Source organism: Parambassis ranga, chromosome 20, assembly GCF_900634625.1.
Source record: "Parambassis ranga chromosome 20, fParRan2.1, whole genome shotgun sequence".
NCBI lineage: Eukaryota > Metazoa > Chordata > Actinopteri > Ambassidae > Parambassis > Parambassis ranga.
Genome location: NC_041040.1, coordinates 2,192,526 through 2,204,546, shown reverse-complemented (window position 1 = coordinate 2,204,546; position 12,021 = coordinate 2,192,526). Strand labels below are relative to the sequence as shown.

The 12,021-nt window shown below is 45.9% G+C and overlaps 1 protein-coding gene across 1 annotated transcript; it reads left to right on the top strand.

The window, feature by feature from the left end:
- The first annotated feature begins 5,911 nt into the window (after nt 1–5,911).
- On the top strand, nt 5,912–8,411 carry LOC114453257 (coagulation factor XI-like). The gene is made up of 8 exons (XM_028433064.1): nt 5,912–6,060; nt 6,138–6,294; nt 6,455–6,564; nt 6,660–6,941; nt 7,017–7,149; nt 7,258–7,367; nt 7,470–7,608; nt 7,697–8,411. The coding sequence occupies exons 1-8, from the start codon at nt 6,000–6,002 to the stop codon at nt 7,839–7,841; spliced, it is 1,137 nt and encodes a 378-aa protein (XP_028288865.1). The 5' UTR covers nt 5,912–5,999; the 3' UTR covers nt 7,842–8,411.
- The last annotated feature ends 3,610 nt before the right edge of the window (nt 8,412–12,021 follow it).

Here is a 12,021-nt window from a genome sequence, read left to right as displayed (position 1 = left end):
GTAAAGTATCATGGAGCTCTTTTATTACTGCTGGGATTTAATAGGATGAGGATCAGGTCATTTCCTGCCTGTTGTGCCTCTCAGTAAAACTAATTTCTGGAGCTTTGCTGAGAGGCTATAAGGACACCAGTATTCACAATGGTATTGTGTGTCTAAGCTCACAAAGACAACCTCTGAAAAAACAACCACTCTGAGAGGAACCATCACTGTAAAACACTTCTACATACGTCGCTCTGCTCTGTGTGATGCAATCAACAGCCTGAACATCCCTTGTCCTCGTCAGACATGAGGGAGATGTTCTGATTTTTCCACCCGGAAAAATCCAGACAATCAGCCAAGTAGGAAGCCGGGGTCAGATTTCAGTCCAGAAATTTCCAAGAAGCAGTTACTGTATCAACATTCTGTCAACATGGCCGCTCACAGTGGAAACACTGTTTACAGTTACCAGCATGATAAAGACAAGAGTGCAAGGTACAAATGAGGGTTTAAACTTTTTCTCTGATTGAAAAGTTACAGAAAAGGCTCATGTGCATCAAAGCACACATACAAAGAATTTCCCACAGTTACATCCAAAGCTGTGTTTGTTTTACTGCTGTTCTTTCACTTCTGATGCAGAAACTGGGAATCAGAGCAGACCGGACTGTAAAACTTTAATTAAGGAAAAAAAAAGTTGGCTTTCCCACTTCCAGAGCCTTTAGCTGTGTGATTCCACAACACCATTACTGCTGGTTTGATGTCTAATTAATAACACATGTGGTTTTTGAGTCCATTCAGACTGACTTTTGTAAGGATCCAAATCTAGCCTGCTGCATAGTTTTTGCACTAAAACTACCTGTATTGTTTTTTCTTATACTTTAATAATCCCAGAAGGGAAATTGCTTAAGGCTGCCAGCAACTAGCGCCACACACCAGTGAGTGCACTGGAGGCAGTGCAGGTAAAGTGCCCAAGGACACACAACAGTGACTTGGGAGGAGTTGGGATCGAACAGTTGGTTACTGGACAACCCTGCTCTACCACTGAGCCACTGCTGACCATATATATCTATAGATATATATATCTATAGATATATATATCTATAGATATATATCTATAGATATAAATATGGAATTTGTATTTTATATTACATAATATTATGTTTTTATTCTGTTTAATATACTTGTTATACTGTATACATATATATGTATAGAATCGCTTTAACTCGGTTTTGTCAGTAGGGGGCGCTCTCAGTCTTACCACAGTAAACGTGATGGGAGTTCAAGACTCCTCCCTGTCTAACCTGTGTTTTCACATTTTCCTCAGGTAAGCGCACTGTTATCAAGACACCTGGCTGTTACCTAGGAAACAGAGAACAGCTGTGTGTTTTATTAAAGCCTTTAACTAAGAATGTCTCGATGTGATTGTACCCAAAATGGCGGGCGAAAGCTAGCAACCCTGTGTGTGTGAGCTAAAGTGAGCTAAATCTGTGTTCATTGAAACAACCTGTTGAGGCATAAGTGTGGGAACAAACTGTGGAACTTATGTGGAACATGGATTAGCCGTGTGCTGCGCAGGCTATGCTAATAATGTGTATGTGCGGAAATGCTGATGCTAACACCTCCTGTATGCTAATACTAGACTTTACGAGATAAATACAGTCGCTGAGGTTGGGGATAAAACAAGCTCAGTTAGCCTGAGTAATACTTTGTTTGAATTATTAGCAAGTTGCCAACCTAACCCTAACTGTGAATTGGCATCAGACGTTTTATTTTATAATGTTCAGCTCTGTTATCATGCCAATACTCAGGTTGCTGGTACAGCAAAACAGCCTATATGCTAAATGATTACTCATGGCGCCATACGGACAACATACGAAGCATAAAGAGTGCAGCACAGCCATAAACAACGGTAGAATCGCTGGAATCGTGCCCAGGATGTCGCCTCTCACACACACACACACATATTGACATTGTGAGCAGTGGGCTCCTATGTGCTGGATAAATTTAGACATCTCCCATTGTGATGAGTGGATCAAACAAGCCTGTGTCTGTTGTGTGCCCTCAGTCAGGCTCCTGGGGGTTTCATACAGTTAAAGACAAAAGAAGTGCAGCCAATGAGCTCCATGAGAATGTAATGGCATTCATTCAAAACTCCTCCTAACTGTAGCCCTCCACCACCACCACCACCACCCCCTCCACCCATCCGCTGCTCAGGAATAATCACTGCTTTGTGCAGGCCTGCCGAATCCAGGGTGAAAAACGCAAGACTCAATTATAGAGGGAGTCCAAAAAAGCATGGTAACCGCAGCAACCACAGAGGGCCCTTAAAGGGAAGGCACAAAAAACACAACCAGTCCTGCAGGCTTGTCTTGCAGATGCAGAAACCAACCCAACGGTGCCTTCCCACTCCACTCACACTGCTGCTGCTCTGGTCCAGAAACATGTCAAACACGAGTTTCTGTGCCAAACACCGAAATGATAAATGATGCACGACTCGTTTTGTTTTCAGCCCTGGACACTGCTCTGCTGTCAACGACTTCTACGCAGAATTTATGTGTCTGTGTTTGATAGACATTTTTGCTGACACTGACAACAGCTGCAGACAGTGATGCTCTGTTCTGTTGTCGGTTCGGTAAGTGTGTGTGCACAAGTTGTGTACTGGTAACTGTAGAACCAAGTTACACACGTTAGCATGAGATTTCCACCACTCTTCTTCCTCATACTATAATTCGATGCACCTCTGCAGAGTGAGTGAAAGGGAGGAGGTTTGCAGGCGTCTGGCAGACACATGGGTGGTGAGAGGGTGGAGGTAGAACTTTGATTTCCTGCAGTTGATTGGGTTTAATGAAAGAATAGACATTGCTTTGAAGGAGATATGAGCTTGTATAGGCCGCAAATCCGTCTGTAGCCACTTTTTCACTGAGTGGTTAAAAACCTCCATTTCCTTAGCATCTAGTAGTTATGGTTTTGTGATGACAGTGTTAGCACAGTGGTCAAAGGAACCTCCAGTGAGGTCTGTACTTTGTATAGTGGTCTTTGAAAGTTGGCGAACCCTTTAGAATTTTCTATAATTCTGCATAAGTATCACCCCAAACATCCCCACATTTTCACACAAGTTAGAAAAAATCTGAGATCCCAGTTTAAGAAGGTAATAAAGGAATATAAAATGTCAGGTTTTTCACAATTCTAATAGGCACATAAGCAAATAGAAGAGAGATCCTTGCAATGGGAAATTCAGATTTTTATATAATTTTAGATTCAGATGCTTATTTTGTGCACATGTTCTATTTAACTTTTCTGTTAAAGCGGGATGATCAGTGTTTTCGGTGCAAGAGGCTCTAGGGTCGAAACCTGGGCATGGAGGCGATCGCGGCTTGAGGCAATTACTCGAATAATCGCACAAATAGTCGGCGAGTATTCAAGTATCAAAATGGTTGTTTGTTGCAACCCTAAGTATAACCATTCCTTAAAACCACTCTGGATTTTATTGTTTATTCATTCTTGAGGATGTCTCTTCTACCATGAACAGAAGAATAGAAATTACTTTCCCCACCTATTATTGTTCATTTGACTGTTAAACTTTATTTCTGACTGATACCGCCTCAAGCTGCACCGTCTACTCTGGACGAGGCCTTTTTTTAGAAGATATTTCTCAGTACTCATCTGAATTAAAGCAGCAAACATTCAGTCAGTCATCAATTGGTGGCGGCGGGTGTTGATTGTGTAGCGACCCGCCACACATTGGTTAATGCATGGGCAAAACTGACTGCTGCTGGGACCTGAAGCATCAAACAGGATGTACAGCATTTCTTACTGTGCGCAGATAAAAAAGTTCAAATGAACATCTTTGTCTTCTCCCACACCACGTCAGGGACAAACCTCAAGCACCTTAGGCTGCAGTAAAGTATACAAACTATCAGGAAGAAATTCCAGCTAAATGTAGAGATGGAACGCCAACCAGGAAGTATGAGCTGAAAAAAACCCTTCTGGGTTTCCCCCGGGTTTACAGCTCTGGGTGTATAGAAGATAAAATTAAATAAAATTGACTTGAACTTCCTGAAACTGATGAAGAATATATTCTATTTTCTTTCATGTTTTCATATGGTTCATTGCAGTCATCAAGCTTCTATTGACAATTGGCCACATATCAAACCTCCCATTTTCAGCAAAGAATTTTTGAAATTTCTGTAATGATCCATTATTATATATATCATACATTATATAACTGTAAGGTCTCTTATTGATGAAAAGCCAGTGAAACTTAAAAGAATGTCAGTTTAATGAGAGTTCATTGCAGTAATGAAATAAATGAAATTATGGCCAAGTCTATCAAATAAAAGCCTTTTTAACCTTTCATATATCTACTCCTTCGCAATGTGAAATTCCATTACAGAACTTTTGTATTATTTCATATTCAGCAGATAATACTGCATGTTGGACTTTGATCAGATTATTTGATCTGTTATTACATTCAGGCAACTCTTTCTAACAAACTCCTGCTGCTGCGGCCATCATTGTTTAACTGGGGCATTAAAAAGGCTGTAGAGTGAGTCTAATTCTAACCTACAAATGAACTCTGTCCCCACTGCCTTTTAGCACCTTAAACTGCAGTAAAATGAAGACAATACCAGGAAGAAATTCCAGCTAAATAACATGTAGATATGGAACACCAACAAGGAACTATGATGTGAAAAAAACAACCTTGTCAAATGTCATCGCCTCAGATCTGATCTCTTCTGTTACATATCTTCCAACAGGCCCTGAAAATTGCAGTTATAAAGCCTTAATAAAAATAATCTGGACAAGTCAGAAACAATTATTTTAGGTTAGATCATTTAAAAATGACACCTGTTTTAAACACAGACGGTGGAGGAGCTTTAGTCTTAGACCTGCTGGGTCTTAGAGGTCCATTAAAAAACTGGGAGGAACTTTCTGGCACAGAAATCTGTTTTAACTGCTTTAATTCCTATGTAAAGGAAAAACGTTTTGTCTCTAGGTAACTACATGTCTGAGCTGACAGAAATTAACCTTGGACTTCCCCAAGGCTCCATTTTGGGCCCCTCTACTTGTTGACTTTCATGTTTCCAGATTATGGAAAGCAGCAACTTCTAATGAGAGAGTGCTCTGTGGAATCATTAGTTGACTTTAAAAGTGGCACATTTCCCATGTCAGTGCTATACAGTATATACAGTACCGTTGGTGAAAGCTGGTAAGGCTTGGTGTGGTTGACAGCACACAAATCCCATAAGCACAAAGTAAGAAAACCTACCGCAACAAGAACAAACTGGCAACGAGACAAAGGAAGACACACCAGATATACAGAGGGAGACAATCAGACACAGGTGAGACACATGAGGACAGGGCAGGTAATCACACAAAGAAGCACAAGACAAACACCACTAAGGACACCAAGATACACTAAGAACTAAACAAAAACCCAGAGTAACACAAACACCAACCCTACAACTACAAGGAAAAAGATAACTGAACACAGGATTGAACAGAAACACAAACAAGAGAACAAGGATCATGACACTGATGGTAACGGTTGGTTTTTCATCTGCAGACGTTGGACATGACGTTTATGTTCAGCTCCTTTGCTGTTTAACCCTAAATATTTGTCTTTTTTATTACCCTTTACAACAGCTTTAAAAAAGAACAAATTACCCTTCCATTTAATGGAAGGGTAATTCCATTTTATGCTGTTGCCGTATGATAGTACCAAATGCAACAGCTGTCAAGTAGAAGGTTCCTTACATGTAAATATGAACATATTATCTTCTTGATCTTTGTTTCCAACATTTGTACCTTGCACTACACTTGCCTGATTGTTTGGTTTGGATCCTATCAAGCAACAAATCAGTCATGCTGTGATAATTGTCAGACTGAATTCTCAATTGTAAGTCATGCATCTTCGTCAGATGTATAAATTGGGCAGCCTCAGTGCAGTGCTTCAGTTCCTGCAGCTGCAGACCGACGTCTTTGCCTGCTGTTGTGATTGAAGATTCTTCAAAGCTGAGAGGATGGGAGGCTGTTTGATTCTGATGTGTCTGCTCGGCTTCTGCGGTCTCACCTTTGGTCAAGGTAAAACACTTCTTTGTTCATATCATGTATAACTGTATATGTATGACTAAATGTGTCTGCTGCTTCTTCTTCATCAGGGTGTAATCGGGATCTTCTGAACAACTGGGATTTCCCAGGCAATGACATTACAGCCCTGCAATCTCCTGATGCTCGGCACTGTCAGTACTTGTGCACCCAGTATCCTTCATGTCAGTTCTTCACCTTCGTTCGACCAAACAGCGTTGTTGATGGCAGGTACACAACTGAAACTATCAACTGTTACTTTAATGCAAAAAATCTAAAACTTCCACAAAACACAGAGACTGAGTGCATATATTCTGCACGGTTTATGACCACTCTATACTATGTTAAAGCAAAGACACAAATAAAAATAAATAACCTTTCTCTCCATTAGGTTTTTCCATTGCTTCCTCAAGTACTCTGCCTCTGGGAGGCCCGACAATCAGGTTCCAAAGAAGGGTCTCACTTCAGGCTTTTCCCTTAAAGCCTGCAACCCAGACCCAGGTAGGCATCCATCTGTTAGAACCATCATGAAAACCACTACTTATGATGTGTGCTGACAATCTCTTCTTTTCTTTGTTGTGCCCTTTATCTGCCAGAACCTTGTCAGCCACTGGTTTATCAAGACACGGAATTCCCATATGAAACCTACAAAAGCTTCTTCGCAGCAAACTTGGAGGATTGTCAGAGAGCCTGCACAAATGACCCTTACTGTCAGTTCTTCACTTTCCTAGACAGATCCTTTGGAAGTGAAAACATCAGGTACATGTGCTATCTGAAATACAGGCTGTCAGTACCACGGCCACTTTATGTTAGAGCAAATTCTGTTAGGATATCTGGATTTTCCCAGAAGATACGAAGTTCTCCTGAGTTTGACACAGGTAATCAATCACACTGAAGACAACAAACTGCAGGCTGTTGTGTGTTTTTCTGACTGTACTGCTTTTTTTGTACAGCGTGTGAGGGCACACTGTTTCCTAACATTCACCTCCCAGGTGATGACATCGAGGCTCATGCTGCTGCCTCTACTGAACAGTGTCTGGCCTTCTGTTCTGCTCATCCACGATGCACCCACTTCACCTACACCAGGTAGAGTGCTGACTGTTACTGAACACAAGGACAATGAAACACAGCATAACTGCTTTATCAGAGTGAAGACATACTTGAAATGTCTGCTTGTGTGTGCACTGTTCACAGTGGAGATTTTAGATGTTACTTGAAGAACAATCCAGTGCAAATGCCCAACAAAATCTCAGGAACTGGAGTCACATCTGGGGTACCAGTACACTACTGCCAGCAGAACAACAGTATGTACTACAAACCAAATCTGTTGTGTTCATTTAACAAACACAGAGGTGTTCACATTTGGACTGTGTTTCTGTAGCCTCACTCTGCTCCTCTGCTCACAGGCTGGATTAAGGAGCCTCGTGTCGGAGTCGAATTCCAAGATTTAGACATTCGGTCTTTTCTCCTGACCAATGCTGCAGAATGTCAGAGAAGCTGCACTGAGGATTCTATCTGCCAGTTCTACAGCTATGACACCACCCAGTTCAGTACCACACACACACCTTTAAAACTTAATAGTACCTGGTGTTTATTGTTAAGTATCACTTCATTGTCTGCTGTTTTTCTCCAGGCAACTCTGCTATCTGAAGAGAATCATCACCCTGCCTTCTCCTTCTGCAGTCAGAAAGCAGCCAGATGCCATCTCTGGCTTCTCTCTGAGGCTGTGTCCTAAAAAACCCAATGATTCAGGAATACAGGAACCTTACAATGAATAAAGTACCTACCTACCAGCATAGGTATCTACATACACTATGTAGACAAAAGTATGTGGACAGCCGGCCAGTCTGTGTGTTCGTGGGCCTTCATTTTCCTGCTCTGTTATCTGTACATTAAGCATTTAAAAAGTTTAATGAAGGGTGATGAGGTCAGTGTGAGGTGCCGCTGAGCTCAGAGTGTCAAACTGGGCAGATCATTTATTGGAAAGTTTTCTTTTCTGTGCCAACAAATGCACAAATGTATCATCTAAATCCTCATTGTGTGCTCTGACGCTGCAACAGTTATTAAGTTCACTAGAAGTTTGGAATTGACAACAGCAACATTTTGAAGACATCAACAACTGGTTTATCCATAAATTGAATATGTTGATTGATGATTTATGGATAACTAATCAATCATGAAAACAACCATCAGTTATTAGATCTAGTAGAACTAAACCCTTACAACTAAAAACAGACCAGCTCAAACTGTGCATGGTGTCTACGAAACTTTTTTCACATAGTGTGTGTCTATTGATTTATTAATCTACTATAATCCATATATAATCACTGTAATCCATATATACTCAATGTAATTCACATATAATCAAATAAATGATTTGGCATTAAACAAATTGTGTAAATGTCTGTCACATTTTTTGTGTCCGCACATGCCATATGTAGCAAAGAATAATCAATGATATGTATATAATCTTCCATCCATCCATCCATCCATCTTCCACCGCTTATCCGGGGCCGGGTCGCGGGGGCAGCAGTCTAAGCAGGGACACCCAGACTTCCCTCTCACCAGACACTTCCTCCAGCTCCTCTGGGGGAATCCCGAGGCGTTCCCAGGCCAGCCGAGAGACATAGTCTCTCCACCGCGTCCTGGGTCTTCCCCGGGGCCTCCTCCCAGTGGGACATGCCCGGAACACCTCCCCAGGGAGGCGTCCAGGAGGCATCCGAACCAGATGCCCGAGCCACCTCAGCTGGCTCCTCTCGATGTGGAGGAGCAGCGGCTCTACTCCGAGCTCCTCTCGGGTGACTGAGCTTCTCACCCTATCTCTAAGGGAGCGCCCAGCCACCCTTTGAAGGAAACTCATTTCGGCCGCCTGTATTCGCGATCTCATTCTTTCGGTCACTACCCAAAGCTCATGACCATAGGTGAGGGTAGGAACGTAGATTGACCGGTAAATCGAGAGCTTCGCCTTCCGGCTCAGCTCCTTCTTCACCACAACAGACCGGTACAGCGACCGCATTACTGCGGAAGCTGCACCGATCCGTCTGTCAATCTCCCGCTCCATTTTTCCCTCACTCGTGAACGAGACCCCGAGATACACAAACTCCTCCACTTGGGGCAGGAGCTCTCCTCCAACCCAGAGAGGACAAACTACCTTTTTCCGGTCGAGAACCATGGCCTCAGACTTGGAGGTGCTGATTCTCATCCCAGCCGCTTCACACTCGGCTGCAAACCGTCCCAGTGCACACTGGAGGTCCCGGCTCGATGAAGCCAACAGGACAACATCATCCGCAAAAAGCAGAGATGAAATCCTATGGTTCCCGAACCAGATCCCCTCCGGTCCCTCGCTGCGCCTAGAAATTCTGTACATAAAAATTATGAACAGAACCGGTGACAAAGGGCAGCCCTGCCGGAGTCCAACATGCACTGGGAACAGGTCTGACTTACTGCCGGCAATGCGAACCAGACTCCTGCTCCGGTCATACAGGGACCTAACAGCCCTCAGCAGAGGGCCACGGACCCCATACTCCCAGAGCACCTCCCACAAGATGCCGCGAGGGACACGGTCGAACGCCTTCTCCAAGTCCACAAAACACATGTGGACTGGTTGGGCGAACTCCCATGAACCCTCCAGCACCCTGCGGAGGGTATAGAGCTGGTCCAGCGTTCCACGGCCAGGACGAAAACCACATTGCTCCTCCTTAATCCGAGGTTCGACTATGGGTCTAATTCTCCTCTCCAGTACCCTGGCGTAGACTTTCCCAGGGAGGCTGAGGAGTGTGATCCCCCTGTAGTTGGAGCACACCCTCCGGTCCCCCTTTTTAAAAAGAGGGACCACCACCCCGGTCTGCCAGTCCAGCGGCACTGCCCCCGATTGCCACGCGATGTTGCAGAGGCGTGTCAACCAAGACAGCCCCACAACATCCAGAGACTTAAGGTACCCAGGGCGAATCTCATCCACCCCCGGTGCCTTGCCACCGGGGAGCTTTTTGACTACCTCGGCAACTTCAGCACAGGTGATGAACGAGTCCACCACTGAGTCATCAGCCTCCGCTTCCATAATAGAAGGCGTGTTGGTGGGATTGAGGAGACCCTCAAAGTACTCTTTCCACCGTCCAACCACCCCCTCAGTCGAGGTCAACAGCTCCCCACCCCCACTGAATACAGTGTTGGCAGAGTACTGCTTCCCCCTCCTGAGGCGCCGGACGGTTTGCCAGAATCTCTTTGAGGCTGACCGATAGTCCTCCTCCATGGCCTCCCCAAACTCCTCCCAGGCCCGAGTTTTTGCCTCTACAACTGCCTTCGCTGCAGCACGCTTGGCCTGCCGATACCTAGCAGCTGCCTCAGGAGTCCCACAAGCCAACCAGGCCCGATAGGACTCTTTCTTCAGCTTGAAGGCATCCCTGACCTCCGGTGTCCACCACCGGGTCCGGGGATTGCCGCCACGACAGGCACCAGAGGCCTTGCGGCCGCAGCTTTGGACAGCTGCATCGACAATGGAGGTGGAAAACATGGTCCACTCCGACTCAATGTCTCCAGCCTCCCTCGGAATCTGGGTGAAGCTCTCCCGGAGGTGGGAGTTGAAGATCTCCTTAGCGGCGGGTTCGGCCAAACGCTCCCAACAGACCCGCACAGTACGTTTGGGCCTGCCGGGCCTGTCCAGCCTCTTCCCCCGCCAACGGATCCAACTCACCACCAGGTAGTGATCAGTTGACAGCTCAGCCCCTCTCTTCACCTGAGTGTCCAAAACACAAGGCCGAAGGTCAGCTGACACGATTACAAAATCGATCATTGACCTCCGGCCTAGGGTGTCCTGGTGCCAGGTGCACCGATGAACAACCTTGTGCTCGAACATGGTGTTCGTTATGGACAAACCATGCCCAGCACAGAAGTCCAATAACAAAACACCACTCGGGTTCAGATCGGGGAGGCCGTTCCTCCCAATCACGCCTCTCCAGGTGTTACTGTCACTGCCCACGTGGGCGTTGAAGTCTCCCAGCAAGATGACAGAGTCCCCGGTTGGGGTGCCATCCAGCACCCCTCCCAGAGACTGTAAGAAGGTCAAGTACTCTACACAGCTGTTCGGCGCATACGCCGAAACCACAGTGAGAGACCTCTCCCCAACCCGAAGGCGCAGGGAGGCGACCCTCTCACATACTGGGGAAAACTCCAACACATGGCAGCTAAGCTGTGGGGCTATAAGCAAGCCCACACCAGCCCGCCGCCTCTCACCATGGGCAACTCCAGAGTAGAAGAGAGTCCAACCCCTCTCAAGGAGTTGGGTTCCAGAACCCGAGCTGTGCGTGGAGGCGAGCCCGACTATATCTAGTCGGTACCGCTCAGCCTCCCGCACAAGCTCAGGCTCCTTCCCCCCCAGCGAGGTGACATTCCATGTCCCCAGAGCCAGTTTCTGTGTCCAGTGATCAGGTCGCCGAGGCCCCCGCCTTCGACTGCCACCCAATCCACTCTGCACCGGCCCCTTACGGTTCCTCCCACCGGTGGTGGGCCCATGGGAGGTCGGCCCCACGTCGCTCCTTCGGGCTAAGCCCGGCCGGGCCCCGTGGGGAAAGGCCCGGCCACCAGGCGCTCGCATTCGAGCCCCAACCCCGGGCCTGGCTCCAGGGTGGGGCCCCGGCTGCGCCATACCGGGCGACGTCACGGTCCTTGTTCTTCTTTCCATCATAAGGGGTATTTGGACCGCTCTTAGTCTGGCCCATCACCCAGGACCTGTTTGCCTTGGGAGACCCTGCTGGGGGCATTAAGCCCCCGACAACATAGCTCCTAGGATCATCTGGGCACTCAAACCCCTCTACCACAGTAAGGTGGCGGTCCACGGAGGGGTGTATATAATCTTAAACTGAGTAAATCAAATGATGTTTCAGATTAGACAAATCTTTCTAACAAATTACTGCTGCTGGGACCATCTGTGTTTCACTGAAGCATCAAACAGGATGTACAGCA